Raw genomic sequence first — 17,439 nt, 5'->3', positions numbered from 1 at the left:
AATTAAGACAGCACAAAAACCACTAGAAAGACTAAATCAAAAAAAAAAAAAAAAAGGAAGAAATCAGTAAGGCTATAGAAAGTATATTTCTTTTTAGGGTACTCTTCATACACATAGTGGAAAGACAGTATAAGCTGATCAAAAGGAAGACAATGTATTATATATTTGCAAACAAACATCTGAATCATGATATGTTTCCCTAGTAAAAACTTCCTGTGGGGTGCCTGGGTGGCTCAGTCGTTAAGCGTCTGCCTTCAGCTCAGGTCACGATCCCAGGGTCCTGGGATCGAGCCCCACATCAGGCTCCCTGCTCCATGGGAAGCCTGCTTCTCCCTCTCCCACTCCCCCTGCTTGTGTTCCGTCTCTCACTGTGTCTCTCTCTGTCAAATAAATAAATAAAATCTTTAAAAAAAAAAAAACCAAAAAACTTCTTGCTAGGTGACCATGGAAAACATGAGTAATTCTAAAATCAATACATTTCCCATTTCATCACATAAAATTATGTTAATGTCAGTCCTTTTAAAAAGGATTTTTTTTTTACAATTTAAAATTGTACTCTTTCCTCTTTCCTATTTGTCTTTTTCTGCTGTAGTTCCAGATCCCATTTGATTCTCTTGCTCCTTTCTCAAATGTTAAGAACCACTGAAATGAAATTTATGTACTAAAATTTCAACATGGTTCTAGAATAAAAGTACATATACAAAGGAAACTAAAATATAATCTAATCTGTATCATTTAAACCTGCAGTTCCTAAGTAAGGCCTTCATCACAGTTCTTTGACTCTGTCTGTATTTCAACCTATAAAGTTTAAATGCAATTTTCTTAGAAAACAAAACAATCTGAAAAAAAGAAAAAACTCTCAAAAAAGGAAACTTCTGATTAGAAAACAAAAAGTACCTCTTCATCCAATTCTTTCATTATCTTGTCTAGTTTTATGTTTGAAGTTCTGTAAAAACAAAAGCAGTATAGATTAGAAATATGTTTATTTTTTATTGCCCAGTGGTGGAACACCACATTCCTTACTTTCCCATTTAACTAAGATGTCTTAACATCTTTGGTGCTGTGGATTCCTTTGGCAGTCTGGTGAAGCCTGTGGCCTTTTCTCAGAATAATATATTTTAAAACGTAAAATAAAATATAGGATTAAAAACAAGCCAAAAATATATTAAAATTCAGTCTTAAATTTTAAAAATGTATGGGGGCAACTGGGTAGCTCAGTTGGTTAAGCATCTGGCTTTTGATTTTGCCTCAGGTCATGATCTCAAGGTCGTGAGGTTGAGCCTTGTGTCAGGCTCTGCACTAGGCATGGAGCCTGTTTAAGACCACCCCCACCCCCCACACTCGCACACAGGCTCTCTCTTTCTCCTTTAAATAAATGAATGAATAAATAAATAAATAAATAAAATGTATGTTTCAGTAATATGTGTGTTTCTTTATTAACTCATTAAACCACAAGATCTAGTGGTAGTAATTTCAAAGTAGTGATGAGCACAAATGATATTTAGAGATAACAACCATAATACATGAAAATATTTATGGTATCAGTAATAAAAAATTCACAGCTACTGCTAATAAATGTAGATTATTGCTTTTGTTCATAGTGGAAGGAAATGCTGAATTTTCATTATATGTTATGGAAAACACTCACTTTTTCTCATCCAAGTTTAAGAACCCTGAATTCCATCCATGCACCCTCTGGGGGAGGTCTATGGATTCCAGGTTAAGGATCCCTGAATCACTCATGCAATACTTGATAATAAACAAAAATTAGCTATTTAAACTTTATACAAGATTAAATAATGAAGGGCAAGGTGGCATATATAACTGGGAGTAAATGTATCACGGAACAACCTAGTCAAAAAGTTGAGATAAATTGAAAGTGTATTTATTATCTCCATCACAATTTGTTTTCTTTGGCTCTGAACATAACCCTAAGCTTCAAATCTGCATGTACAATGTTTTACACGGATGCTTCAAATACCTCACTCAGCATGCCCAAAATGTTATTCCCTCTGCTCCACACCCTTACCCATAATACCAGTTTGTTTTTACTCTAGGTATCCCTAAGAAAGGACATAACCTAGGAATCATCCTTGACTCATCTTCCTCCTTCATTTCCATTTAGTTGAATAAATGTGAAGTGCTGCCAACTAACCAGAGTTCTTTTTAAAAAGAAAATGTTATCAGTTTTTTACTTAGTTTAATAACTTTCAAGGTTTTTCCATCATCTTTAGGATACATTCCAAATTCCTTAGCTTGTCAAAAACAAAGTCCTCTAAGACCTAGATTCTGTCAACCTTACCACCCCCCATCTCAGGCTTCCCTTCTCTCCCCAACACTCTCCTACCATTACAGGCCACTTTGACCATTCCTACTTCTTCCTCGAATCGATACCCTACACTGCCACTATCACTAGTTTAATTTTGGATGAAGAAACTTCTCAACATATTTATTTCCATTTCTTCCCCTTATTTCTGTATTTCATACTTAGAAATTCTAGAAATTTGCTTATATGTGTTTTTCTGAGAAAAGTTTGTATTATATACTTAAGTATTTAATCTATCATGAATGGTATGCAATGAGACTTTTACTTGTTTCCTCCTTGGCCCAATCACAAAATTGCCAGTTTTCCCAATTCCATTTGTTGAATACTTAATCTCTGCATTACCTCTGTAATACCACCCACAAAAATATAAAAGTTGTTTGTAGTTAATAAGTAACTCAACATTGTGCTAGGTTATTTCAAATAATTTTGATTATATATTTCATAAATATACAGATTCTTATTAGATTTAATGAATTTTAACATTTAATAACATTTACATTTTAGAAAGCACCTTATTTAAAGATTTTATTTATCTGACAGAGAGAGACACAGCTAGAGAGGGAACACAAGCAGGGGGAGTGGGAGAGGGAGAAGCAGGCTTCCTGCTGAACAGGGAGCCCGATGTGGGGCTCGATCCCAGGACCCTGGGACCATGACCTGAGCCAAAGGCAGATGCTTAACAACTGAGCCACCCAGGTGACCCTAGAAAGCACTTTATTTAATGTAAACTAATTTGCCCTTTCAGTCAGCTAATTAAAATTGCAGAGAAAAGTAATAAATCAGGAATTAAGTGAATCAGCATTATAGTTTTTTAATAAAGACTGCCAGAAGCAAATGCACTTTAAATATTCTGAGGACAATATGTCTATAACTAACACCAACATGAATATCACTTTCCAATTCTAGCCAAGACGTTCTTCATTGAATGTATATAAGCAGCAACCTTTGTATCTCCATCTCATTTCCAATTACTTTTCAAGTGTTTTATAGAGGGCAAGTTTTAAAATAAGTATGTACTATACAATTTTTAATGTTAAAAACATATAAAGTACATTCTCACCTGCACTTCTGCTCCATTTCATCTTTTAATTGCATTTCATTATGCAGCTGTTCTTCCAGCTTATAAATTGTTTTTTGCAAATTTTCCTGCTTTAATTAAAAACAAAACAAAACAAAACAAAACTCATCCTACTAAGCATGTTCATAGAGAACTTAAAAATAACAAGTTTATGTTACCATTCTACATCTGTTCAAGAGGGAGTTACCTGGTTCAATCTGATCCTTTTTCTTTCTATCTGAAATTACTATTAACTTAATAAGCATTTTTCTCAACACCTAGAAATGTGTCAGGCACTATAGTAGGCATTAGTAATATAAAAAATTAAGAAGATTTGGTCCCTGTGCTCGTGAAGCTAAGAATTAAATAGAGGGGCATAGAGGAATAGAAATAGGAGGAATAGAACATACAATAATCCAAAGACATACACACAAATATTAGAATATAATGTGGTGATGATAAGGTTATATATGAGGTGTCCTGAAGGAGGGAATTCTGCCAGGAAAATGTAATGTTTGAGATCAGACCTACAAGATGAAGATATTTACTAAGTGGAGAAGGTGGTAGAAAAAAGGCATTTTAGCCAGAATGAATGAGTTCAAAAGTAGAGAAGCAGAAGAAAATATGATATATTTTGTAAATGGGAAGAAATCAAGAGCACAGAACGTAATAGAATGAGTCTCATAAAATCTGAAATGGTGAGTGAGACCATGATTTTTGTATGCAAAAATTGTAGTTAGGGACTTTAACCTATAAGCATTTTAAAAAGGGAAACAACATAGTACATCACTTCAGTAACAGTTAGGTGAACAGAGTAGAGGGTAGACAAATTCTAATCAAAGTAACCAGTTAACGGGCTTTTGAGACAGTTCAGGCAAAAGAGTATATAGGTTTGATATGAGGCAGAGGCTACAGGAACAAAGAGGAGGAAATGGATAACTGTGTCAGTCAGAAGGTAGAATTTATAACCTAACAACTGATTAGAAATAAGAGATGATAAAGTACAGCATAGGGAATATAGTCAATAACAATAACAATAAAGTACAGCATAGGGAATATAGTCAATAACAAATAATAACAATGTATGGTGACAGTTGGTAACTACACTTATCGTAGTGAGCATCGAGTAATGTATAGAATTGTCAAGTCACTATGTTGTATACCTAGAACTAATGTACCATTGTATGTCAACTATACTTCAATAATACAAAAATTTGAAAGATCAAAGTAGGATTATTAAAAAAAAAAAGTCAACATAAGAAAAAAAGAAAGGCAGAAAGAAAGAAAAGGCAGGCAGGCAGGACGGAAAAAGAAAGAAGAGAGAAACAGATTACCATACAAAAGACAGGGAACACAATAAGAACTGCTGGGGAGGGGATAGAGATAGGAGAACTATGAGTTTAGCTCTGGCCTAGGGTAAGAACTGAGAAGCACAAGAAGAGAAATCTAGTCAGAGAGAGAGAGAGAGAGAGGAGAGATACAGGTCTGGAGTTTAGAGGAACAAGCTGCACATAAACAAGATTACCTATAGAAAATGAGCAGAAAGCAAAGATCAGAATCATCTTGAGAAACATTTAACAACTAAAGGGGAGGGAGGGAGGAAAGAAGGGGAAGAGATCCTGCAAAAGGGATTGAAAATAAAATCTAAAGCGGTGGGAAGAAAACAGAAGGAAATAATGGGAACATGAAAGAGTTATGGAAGTTCCAAGGAGGAGGGATTTATCAGTGTCATTTGCAGCAAAAAAGAAAATTAAGATAGGAATGAAAATTATTCATTCTATTTGTCAATTGCAAAGCTGTTCATTAGCATCTTTGCTGGAAGGCTTTAAAGGAAGAGTTGAAAATTAAATTTGTCGACTTTTCTATTTATCTCTACGTTAACAGAAACAGTGGAGACACCAAAGTTGTCTACTCGCCCTGTGATCTTCCCGGAGAAAAGATAAAAGGTAGCAGCAGCCAGTGAAAGGAACTTCTGGCAATCACCACTGAACGAGATCAGCCCAAAGAAAACATGATTCCACTAAATATTTTTTAAAGTCCTATGTACCACTAATCCTACAGATAAGTAATACAGTGGGAGGTGGGTTATAGTAGCTCCTTATCGTCACCTTCCCTAGGTCAAAGGTTCTCAAGATTTCTGAGCCCATTAACTATGTAACTTGGGAAACAGCTCTGTTGAGATGAGAATTTAAAAGAGAGATGGTCAGAACAGCTAACAAGTCCTCACACAGTCCATTCTCCTTTTTTCCACTCTCCCTTCACATTGCATGTTCTCTTAATTTAAGAATAAATGTATCAAGGAGAAAGAATTACATCAGCTTTTAACAAATGATTGCTACCTATTCCCCTCCCCCTAATATGTAGGCTACAGTACAAGAGTTCAAAGAATGCTCCAACGACGGCCAAATAACTGTTTCTAATATTTTTTTAAGTAAGCTCTATGCCCAACATAGGGCTTGAACTCACAACCCTGAGATAGAGAGTCTCACACTCTACCAACTGAGCCAGCCAAGTACCACAATTACGTCTAATATTTTTAAGAAAAGTCCTGGTCAACCCAAAAGGACCTTCTGAAATCTAAGTAAGATTTTTTTTTTTTTAACCTCTGTCTCATGAACATGAGCTATATGGACAATAAAAAGGCCTCCTGTCTCTAATATACCAGTAATTTTCAGTGGACAAATGAGATGATGCTGACTGTACTGTTTATTCTTCCATTTGCTCCCTCCCCTTTCTAGCCATGAAATCCATCCTCTGCCCTACTTTTGCCTTGCAATCTACAGATTGCATTACCTGGATTCTATTGTCCTGTGATTTTAGGGTTCGTTTTAACATATGGGAGACACCAGCAGGAAATCAGAAGGTGGGAGAAAGAAAGTACTCATTCTCCCCACCCTTTTATTGCCATACTGTGGTGCTGGCCGTGTTCTATATTCTATGTTCCTCTTTGATGATGGTAAGGCTTTTCTGAGCTGTGGTAACAATACTTGTCTCTCTTTGTCCCTTCCGACTGGGGACAATAGCTTCCCCCCTGTTGTTAATCAACAGGTGCTTTTGCACCCTTTATTTATTGCTCGCCTTGACCCTGCTCATAGCACTGTAAATAGCCCTTTCACTAAACTCTCTTAATGAATGAACAAAATGTGATATATTCACAGACTAGAATATTCAGTCTTAAAAAGGAATCAAATTCTGATACACGTTACAACATGAATAAAACCTGAGGATATTATGGCTAAGTGAAATAAGTCAATCACAAAAAGTCAAAATTGTATGATTCCACTTACATTAGGTACCTAGCATGGTCAAATTCATAGAGACAGAGAAAGTAGGACAGTGGTTACTCAGGGTTGCAGGGAGTAGAATAAAGAGTTTAATGTGCACAAAGTTTTAGTCTGGGATGAAGAAAAAGTTCTGGAGACAGATGGTGGTAGTTACATAACAATGTGAAGGTGATTAATGACACTGAACTGTACACTTAAAAATTAAATTTTATGTTATGTATATTTTATCACACACACAAAACTCTCTTTAGTTAAGTCTTCTGAATGTGTTATCTGTTTTCCTGTCAAGACCCTTACTGACAAACTGATTTATCATAAATTCCTAATTCCAAAGATCAGAAAGACTGCCACTGTCAATATGTGTAGCAATTTATAGTTTACTAATTACCTCCACATAAAATACTCCACTTGATATTCAGGCAAGAAATCAAGTTGGAAGGAGACAGTAAGTAAAAAGTGTTATCAAAATTCAAGTTCACTAACTACACATTCAGATGCAACACATGTTTACTTAATATCATGTATACAAAATACACCATCCACAAAACAACTTTTTAAAAAATAATAAGAAAATACCTACCAAGCTCTTATCCACATTGGGGCTACTTCGGTTATCATTAGGATTTGCTGAAGATAAGTATCTGAGAGGAAAAGAGTTTTTAAAGGTAAAAAAACCAAAAGACTCTTCAATATTCAATAACAACCAGTAATACATACTACATGCCTATTTTTTTTGTTCAGTATTGTACTTGCTATGCTTTTTAAAAATTGAGTGCAAGTTCATAATTCTTTATTTTAGAAACATAGTACAAAGTGATACCTATGTTAAATAAAACCCCGTTAGGTCAGAAGCAGCACTCTATAATCATACCTTACTATTCCTGCAGCAAAACATATGAATATTCATACCAAGTAGGATAAATAAAAACCATAAATAGTCTCAAGTTAGTTCAGATTAGGTTTTTAGCCATGAGAGCACGTTATGGCAGCTTTTGCCACCAAACAAATTTTAGTGAAAAATGCTTTCAGTTTTTAGAGCTTTATGGTTTTATTTTTTTAGTTTTATTTTTTTAAGTAGGCTCCATGCCCAGCGTGGAGCCCAACACGGGGCCTGAACTCACAACCCTGAGATCATGACCTGAGCTGAAATCAAGAGTCAGACACTTAACTGACTGAGCCACCCAGGCGCCCCAGTTTTTAGAGATTTTTGGATTAGGGACTGGGGATAAGGAAGTGTTGACTTGTAAAGACACGAACACAACTTCTCTCTCTGCCCCAATTATTCTTCAGCCAAAATGATATTGCCTTTCTGGGCAAAAAAGAGTTTTTGCCTTAAGTGGTTGAGTTAACATAACCTAAAGTTCTGGTGATGCCTGCTAATCCTTTGAGACTCCAAGGCTTACAGGGTTCTTTCTTTAAATTCAGTATAAAGTTACAATTACACATAAGATAGTAGTGACCTTTAGAAATCATGAGATTATCAAACACATCTAAACATATCATATGAAAAAAATTTCCTAAGCTCTCAAATGTCATAGGAAGGTAAGGTACTATGGCTGCCTCTGCTACTGCTTCTGCTACTGCCTTTAACAAGCTACAACCACCACTATTAATACTGCCACCATCGCCACCACTACAGTCATCACCTTGGTTCATCAGGAGAACACCCTCAAAAAGATATCAAATAGCTACTACACACTTCATAGCTGTTATAGGGCAGCTGTCATCAGCTACATATTCATTACATATGAAGTCATTACATTTTTATTAATAGTAAAAAAACAGAAGTTCCTTTAAGTACCATTAAACACATATAACAGTGCTCTAAAACAAAACAAAACAAAAACAGGAAAATATGTCACTTTTTATATTTTCCTTGGGAAATTATTCAGATCAACTAGAGAATCAAATAATCAGGAGGCAGTAACAGGCACTAAGTAACAGGTTTGTAGAGAAAAGATTCCATATAACAAATGACAAATTCTGGATTTAGTACAACTTCATTCCATTAACTACTGAATGTCTCAGAAATTCAGTGTGAGATTGATTCCACATCATGTAACGTAAAGAAAAGCATATAGCAATGCCAGTGGAATCTGAATTAGATAGGAAAACAGACCATTTGATCCCTAAGATATCTTCTAAATTATAATACGCTATATAAATTGAAGTTAATATTTGGCCTCTGCAAAGTTAATAATATGACTTTCTCTGAATGCAGCATTGGAAATGTAAGGACACCACTTGTACATATCCATTCATTCTTCCACTTTTTGTCCTCTTTTTTCTTTCAAAGTTATTTTATATATTATATTGCTGCTTTCATACAGAATCTGGTCATTTAGGTAACTCTTTTTTTTTTTTAAGATTTTATTTATTTATTTGACAGAGAGAGAGAGACAGTGAGAGAGGGAACACAAGCAGGGGGAGTAGGAGAGGGAGAAGCAGGCTCTCCACCGAGCAGGGAGCCTGATGTGGGGCTCGATCCCAGGACCCTGGGATCATGACCTGAGCCGAAGTCAGACGCTTAATGACTGAGCCACCCAGGTGCCCCAATTTAGGTAACTTTTTATGAGAGGTTTTAGATTATTACAAATGTAGCCAGAAGTTTAACCTTTAAACTGTTAAAAATCATTCTTCATTTAGCTATATTTCAGCAATAAAGATCTCTAACCTTAGTAATTGAAGGTATATTTGGATTTCAGGAGCAAGAATTTCAGAGGTTTTCTATTTCATCCAGTAACTCAAAATTATACTTACATATTATCATAAAACCAATCAGTATTTTGCTGATTCTTGAAGATCAACCATACCTTCAACCATTCACGTAATAGGCAATTACTAAACAACACTATGTTATTCAATAAGACAGTGGTACTGAAGAATAGAGTGCAATTTCTACTTTTGAGAAACTTAGAAATTAGTTTGGGATATGCACCATATAGATGCAAGGAAAAACCAGAGAACATAATCAAGTACAAGACAATGTACTACAAATAGTATATATGTTTAATTCAAGATTACTTTTGTATAGATAAACCTAAATAAAGTCATTAACTGCTATGAACTACAGAAAATCCAAAAACATTGCGAGTTGTTTATATCAACATTTCAAGTGCTTCAGAAACCAAGCCAGGGAATAACTGATAAAAATAGGAAGGAAGGAAGGAGAGAAGGAAGGAAGGAAGGAAAGATTTTTTAGCAAAAACCACTTTGAAACTTGTCGGTGTACTTCAATATAAAATACCTACAATATTATATTCCTGGGTGTTGGGGGGGGAAGGATTAAAATACTGGACTTTACTAAAAGTCAATAGTCAAGTACTACTTGTAGTATTTGATGCAACAAAAAGTATTCAGTACTGTCTTATAGCTGGATTATTGGAGAAATTTCCTAAGGCAGGATTAAATTGCATTCCTGTTTTCTAAACTTGACCTGAATAGGCTCTTATAAAAAAGTTTTGACTAAAATGACAAAATGCTTCACTTTAAAATATATCCATTTCCTCACTAGGATACGAACATCTTAAGAGAAGGTACTAACCATATTTTATTCATCTTTCTCCCTGCACCTTGGTGCTTAGTATCTATCTGACAAAAAATAAGTTGGCAAACATGTTTGTTGAATGAATGAATGAATGAATGCTCAGCATACTGAAATAATGTTAAACGTTTTATTTACATCTCGTCTTTTGAAGACTAAAGCTAACATTAGCTCATACTAATAACAACTAACATTAACTGAGTGCTAATGTTCTAAATGTCCTACTGTTTTGATTTAATTAACCCTTAAACAATCCTATGAGACAAGTATTATTATCATCATCAACCCTATTTTTGAGGAAATGGAGACATAAAAGGTTAAAGTTATTTGCCCAAGGTCACAAGGTCTTACATGATGTAAGACATGGTAAACTCATTTAGTGATTTTTGGTGAGGAATCACTTAATTTTTGCATTACTAAAAATTACAGGCCTTTGTAACATCAATATAATGACGGTAATGCTAGAAAACTCTTTGTTCTTCCAAAATGTATTATAAAACCAGAGCTCTTTGGGTAATGAGATTAACCAAAATATTAGTATTGATAGAATCTTTTAATTTATTAATTGCTGTAACTTGAACACATATAGTGCATCCCTCAGCAAACAATTTCTGAAACAAACACAGTATCTTGATCATGGATGAGTCTAAAAGAAATGAAATATGGAATAACACAAATATCATGCATCACTGAAAAATGGCATATTAAGATATCTCTTAATATACCATTAAATGTTCTCGAAGGGATTTTTAGATACCCCTAAGAAAATAACAGACCAGAACAAAATTATTACCCACCCCTAAAATCAACACTTAACATACTCACCTACGATTGCTATAATACGTAAATCCTACAAAAGGTAACTGATTGCCAACAAAAGCTTTAGGTATGGGGAATGTTTCTTCATCTCCTTTATCTTCTTCCAAGTCATCAAAATTACTTGTATCGATGTCACTACTTAAATCAGGTACAACTGGTGCTACAGCTAAAAATGGAAACAAAATTAGTAGTTGCTTCAAATTTAATATGAAAATAAAGCAAAGATTCCATACAAACTACTAAATGTTTCTTATATATAAGTAAGTTGCAAACTATAGATTCCAAATGGGTTGAATCCTATTTTAGTCAATTTTATTAGGATTATTAATCAACTGATATTGACCATTATAATTTTATGAAACAACCACCTTCAAAATCGCCTGTAATTATCATCTATACTTCAAGTTTAATTTGAATATTACAAGTATTAAGGTCTGTTTTAGAATATATCATATAAAATATGCAAAAGCAGTTAGGACTATAGAAAAGACTTTTCAGAAACCATAGCACACTAAATTGTACTCAAAGATTCAAAGGTGATTGGTTTCAAATACAATATTTTGTTTGTTAATCTGCTGTATATCAAACTGGAAATCAAGCTTATGTCTCACAGCCCTGGATAGAACAATTTGGTATTGAAATATATTTATTCATCTAAAATCTAGATGGTTTGTATTCACTCCCCCAGCTCAACAGCTTTATAATATTAAGTCACAAGGAGCAATGTATTTTGAATTGTATTTTCAGACTAGCCACCTTCCCTGAATCAAGTCATTAAGCGATGACTCAGGGAGGTATTTATGAAATGGCTGTTAGGAAAAGAGGGCAGAGATTTAAAACATGGACACAATTTTCAAGAGTTATAAACTTGATGGAGAGTGAGGCTCATATATACTTAATTAAGTAAAACCATATATGGCAATGCTTAAAACTTCATAATACGGGAGAAAATACCATTTGAAAGTAATACTACTACTATCTTATTTTGGAGCTTGAATATGCTACAGAGAGTCATCTAAAATTTAGAAAAAATGTGTTTCAGTTTAAAGATATAGTGTTAAAAAAACAAAAATAGCAACAAAATATTTAATAATTATTTTAGATACAATCATATCATATTGCCTCAAAAAAAAGATGAAGATGAGCAACAAAAAATAACTGACCTGGTTTCATGGTATTAATCTCTTATAGAAAGGAATAAATTTTCTATTGAATCATCTGGGTTTTCCAGACAAGAAATGACTATTGTTGTGCATCTCAGATACAGTGAATTATTTGATGAATTTGGGAATGAAACAACAATTTAACCCAAAGAAGCTATAATACTAACAATGAATGAGAAAAGATCTTTTCCACCGTTCTCTTTTCTTAATGACCAGGAGAACTGCCTGACTAGACAGTTCTAGCTTCCTAATAATACTAACTGCCTAATTTGTAAAATGATGGGGAAGAGGGGGGAAGTTGTCTCTCCTTGTGAAGCAAATAAATCAATTATGGTCTTGGCATAAATTCTACTTTAAAACAGTGGTTCTCAATTTTGAGACAATTTTGCTCCCCTGGGGGACATGTGGCAATGATTGAATACATTTTTGGCTGTCGTAACTGGGGGAGGTGTGCTACTGTCATCTAGTGGGTAAAGATCAGGGATACTGCTAAACATCCAAGAAAGTTCAGAACAGCCCACACAAAAAAGATTTAGCTGATCTAGTGTTCAGGCTAAAAAACTCTACTTTAAAATTATCATATAAGATCGATTTTAAAAGGAAACAGAGCAAGTTTGGTGAATTTTCTCTTGCTGTTTCAGATGAATCTAGTCTTTTTATAGACTATATACCATTTTAGAGTAGTTTTAAAATGAGACAAATTCTGTTTAAATTCTGAGATACAAGTAGGGGAAGTCCTGGGAGAATTATAAAAGTAATACTTCATCTACATTTAAAGTAAGACATTTAGGTTTTACAGAATACCACATAATCATGTCAGAACTAATAAATAAGAATAAGGATAAAGATAGCTTTACAGAATTATCATTGATATATAGAGTAATCCACTTATAAAAATTTACCTTTCCATAAATAACTGGTAATATAGGAATCATGTTCCATAAAAAGCAATCTAGCTGATATTAAAAAAAAAAAAAAAAAAGGTAGAGTAGGAAGCTCTAAGAAGCCACCTTTTCACCAAAGTAGCCATTATGCTGGCAAAAACTATCAGAAGCAACTTTTTCAGAACTCTGAAATCTAAGAAAAAACTTACAACAAGCAGGGGAATGTTTAATGAAGAAAGAAGCTACTAAATTTTGGCATTTCGGGAATTGTCACTGGCTGACCAATGACATAATAATGGAAAACAGACTTCAGTGATCACACATGACAAGGAATACAGATTTTGTAAAAATAGTTTGAAAAAGTTACTAAACAAATGCATGATTGAAGCCCATAACAAGCAACAACAGCAAACCTGGGAAGGGGGAAATCTGATTTCCAGAGTTACACTATTCTGTTCAAAATGTCCGGTTTTCAAAAAAAAATTACAAAGCATGTAAAGAAACAGAAAAAGTATGGACTATTCATGGAGAATAAAGAAAATGTCAGAAAATATCAATGAGGAAACCCAGATATTAGATTTTCTAAACAGACCTTAAATAGTCTTAAATGTGCTCAGAGAGCTAAAGGAAACTATGGACAAAGAACTAAAGGAAACCAGGAGTATGATATCTTAACAAATACAACATACCAATAAGGAGATAGAATAAGGAACGAAATAGAAATTCTGGCACTGAAAAGTACAATAGCTGAAACTATAAATGCACTAAAAAGGTTCAACAGCAAATCTGAGCAGGCAGAGGAACCAGTGAATTTAAATAAGACCACTAATATTATCAAGTGTAGGAAGAGAAAGAAAACGGAATGAAAACGTAAACTCTTGGGACACCATAATGCATACCAACATACACATTATGAAAGTCCCAGGAAAGTAGGGTAAGGGGCAGAAAGAATATTTAAAGAAATAATGGCTCCAAACTAACCAACCTGATGAAACATATGAATCTACACAACCAAGAAGCTCAATGAATTCCAAGTAAGAAAAATTTAGATCCACGCCATGACACGTTATAATAAACTTTGAAAAGACAAAAAGATAATCTTGAAAGCAATAGAAAAGTGACTTGTCATACATATACGAGGAATCGATTAAGATTAAAAGCCTATTTCTTGCTATAAACATTGGGGTGCGTGTGCCCCTTCGGATCAGTACATTTGTATCTTTGGGGTAAATACCCAGTAGTGCAATTGCTGGGTTGTAGGGTAGCTCTATTTTCAACTTTTTGAGGAACCTCCACACTGTTTTCCAGAGTGGCTGCAACAGCCAAACTATAGCAAGAGTCTAGATGTCCATCAACAGATGAATGGATAAAGAAGATGTGGTGTATATATACAATGGAATATTATGCAGCCATCAAAAAAAAATCTTGCCATTTGCAACAACGTGGATGGAACAGAGGGTATTATGCTAAGCAAAATAAGTCAATCAGAGAAAGACAAGTATCATATGATCTCACTGATAAGAGGAATCTGAGAAACAAGACAGAGGATCATAGGGGAAGGGAGGGAAAAATGAAACAAGATGAAACCAGAGAGGGAGACAAACTCTAAGAGACTCTTAATCCCAGGAAACAAACTGAAGGTTTCTGGAGTGGAGGGGGATGGGAGGGATGAGGTGGCTGGGTGATGGACACTGGGGAGGGTACGTACTATGGTGAGTGCTGCGAATTGTGTAAGACTGATGAATCACAGATTTGTACCCCTGAAACAAATAATACATGTTAATAAAAAAAAAGAAAAGCAAAATAAATTTAAAAAATAAGTAATAAAAAAAAGCCTATTTCTTTTTTTAATAAAATAGGATCCACGCCCAGCATGGAGCCCAACACAGGGCTTGAACTCACAACCCTGAGATCAAGACCTGCACTGAGATCAAGAGTCAGATACTTAACTGACTGAGCCACCCAGGCTCTCCTTCAGAGCCTATTTCTAAGCAGAAACTTTGAAGGCCAGAGGCAGTGAAACAACGTATTTGAAGTGCTGAAACAATGGTTCAGCAAGAATTCTACATCCGGCAAAATCATTCTTCAAAAATGAAGGACAAATTAAAGAGATTACCCAGGTAAAGGAAAGATTAGAGATTGTTGCTAGTCACACCACAAGAATTGTTAGAGTTTTTTAAGGTTGAAATGAAAGGACACTAGACACTAACTCAAAGCTTTGTGAAGAAATAAAGGTAACTACACAGGTAAATATAAAAGCCAGGATTATGTATTTTTGCTTTATAAATCCACTTTTCCCCCTATATGACTTAAAAGAAATATGCATAAAACAATTATAAATTTATGTTAATGAGCACAGAATATATAAAGATGTAATTTGTGACAATAACAACATAAAGGAAGAAAATGGATTTGTAGAGAAACTTTTTTTTTTAAAGATTTTATTTATTTGTGAGAGAGAGAGAGAGCAAGCGAGCACAAGCAGGGTGAGTGACAGGCAGAGCAGGCAGAGGGAGAAGCAGGCTCCCACTGAGCAAGGAGCCCAATGCAGAACTCGATCGCAGGACCCTGGGATGACCTGAGCCAAAGGCAGATGCTTAACCGACTGAGCCACCCAGGCATTCCTGGAAGCAGTTTTCATATGCTTCTGACAGTAAATTGTATCAATTCAACCTAGATTGTTATCAGTTTAGAATACTAAATGTAATCACTATAAGAAAATGACTAAATAATATATAGAAAACGAACTGAAGAGGGAATCAAAACAGTACACTATAAAATAATCCAGTAAACAAAAAAGGTGGCAATAATGCAGGAGCTGAGGAACAGAAAGAAAAAATACAGAAAACAGAACAATGGCAGAAGTCTTTACATACAGTATTCACTTTAAATTTAAATGAATTAAAGTCGCTAATTAAAAGGTAGAGACTGGAAGAATGGATTAATAAAATTGATCAAATTAAATGCAGTATATAGAGACTCACTTTAGATCTACAGACATAAATACATTAAAAGAATGAAAAGATATTCCATGGGAAAAAGAGCTGGGGTACCTACACTAGTATCAGACAAAATAGACATTTAAGACCATTAAAATAGCAAAAAACAGGACATATTGATGATATTGATAAAAGGGTCAATTCCTCAAGAAGACAGAATTATAAACATATATGCATGAACACCATAGCTCCAAAATATGTATAATAAAAAATGACATAAATGGAGAAATAGTTCTAAAATAATGGTTGGAGTCTTCAATCCCCACCTTCAGTAAATGAACAGAACATCTAAACAAAAGATGAATAAGAAAATGCAGGACGTGAACAGTATCATAAAGCAACTAGATGTAACAGACATATAAAGCTCAACCCACCACCAACAGAATACATATTGTACATGAGACATTCTCCAGGACAAACTTTATGTTAGGCCAAAAAACAACTTAATAAAGTTAAAGAGGCTGAAATCATACAAAGTATCTTCTCCAGCCCATGATGGAATAAAACAAGATATCAACAATAGAAAGAAAATTGGAAGTTTCACAAATACCTGGAAAATAACACTCTTTTGTTTCAAGTTTTTATTTAAATTCTAGTTAGTTAACATATAGTGTAATATTAATTGTAGAAGTAGAATTTAGTGATTCATCACTTATATATAACACCCAGTGCTCATCACAACAAGTGCCCATCACCCACTTAAACACCCCCCACCCACCTCCCCTCCAGCAAGCATCTGTTTGTTCTCTATAGTTCTCTTTTTTTCTTTGTTTTGTTTCTTAAATTCCACATATGAGTTAAACCATATGGTATTTGTCTTTATCTGACTTATTTCACTTAGCATAATACACTCTAGCTCCATCTATGTCACTGCAAATGGCAAGATTTTGTTCTTGCTAAGTAATATTCCACTGCATATATATATACCACACATCTTCTTTATCCATTCATCAGCTGATGAACATTGGGCTGTTCCCATAATTTGGCTACTGTTGATAATGCTACCAACATCGGGGTGCATGTGTCCCTTTGAATCAGTATTTTTGTATCCTCTGGGTAAATACCTAGTAGTGCAATTGCTGGATCATAGGATAGTTCTATTTTTAACCTTTTGAGGAACCTCCATACTGTTTTCCAGAGTGGCTGCACCAGTTTGCATTACTCCCACTGATAGTATAAGAGGGTTTCCCTTTCTCCACACCCTCACCAGTATCTGTTTCCTGTGTTAATTTTTGCCATTCTGACAGGTGTCAAGTGGTATCTCATTGTAGTTTTGATTTGTATTTCCCTGACGATGAGTGATACTGAGCATCTTTTCACGTGTCTGTTAGCCATCCGGATGTCTTCTGCCCATTTCTTAACT

At 34.6% G+C, this 17,439-nt stretch overlaps 1 protein-coding gene across 7 annotated transcripts in view; it reads right to left on the bottom strand.

Annotated features, from left to right (window-relative positions):
- ROCK1 (Rho associated coiled-coil containing protein kinase 1) overlaps positions 1–17,439 on the bottom strand; it is a 150,266-nt gene that overhangs the window by 62,505 nt on the left and 70,322 nt on the right. For 5 of the 7 annotated variants that reach the window (XR_013443368.1, XR_013443369.1, XM_078060545.1 and 2 more), the window contains 4 exons: positions 11,037–11,196; positions 7,248–7,308; positions 3,387–3,475; positions 898–946 (listed from right to left, as the gene is read on the bottom strand). Coding sequence is in view for 5 of the 7 variants with exons in the window: in XM_078060545.1 (XP_077916671.1) it covers positions 898–946; positions 3,387–3,475; positions 7,248–7,308; positions 11,037–11,196 (359 nt within the window). In the remaining 2 variants the exon portion in view is untranslated. The remainder of the gene's footprint in view (positions 1–897; positions 947–3,386; positions 3,476–7,247; positions 7,309–11,036; positions 11,197–17,439) is intronic. The other 2 variants (XM_078060546.1, XM_078060548.1) reach the window with 2 other exon arrangements.

This window comes from Halichoerus grypus, chromosome 13, assembly GCF_964656455.1.
Source record: "Halichoerus grypus chromosome 13, mHalGry1.hap1.1, whole genome shotgun sequence".
Taxonomy (NCBI): Eukaryota; Metazoa; Chordata; class Mammalia; order Carnivora; family Phocidae; genus Halichoerus; species Halichoerus grypus.
Note: the sequence above shows the minus strand (reverse complement) of the source record. Positions and strands in the feature narration are given on the sequence as shown.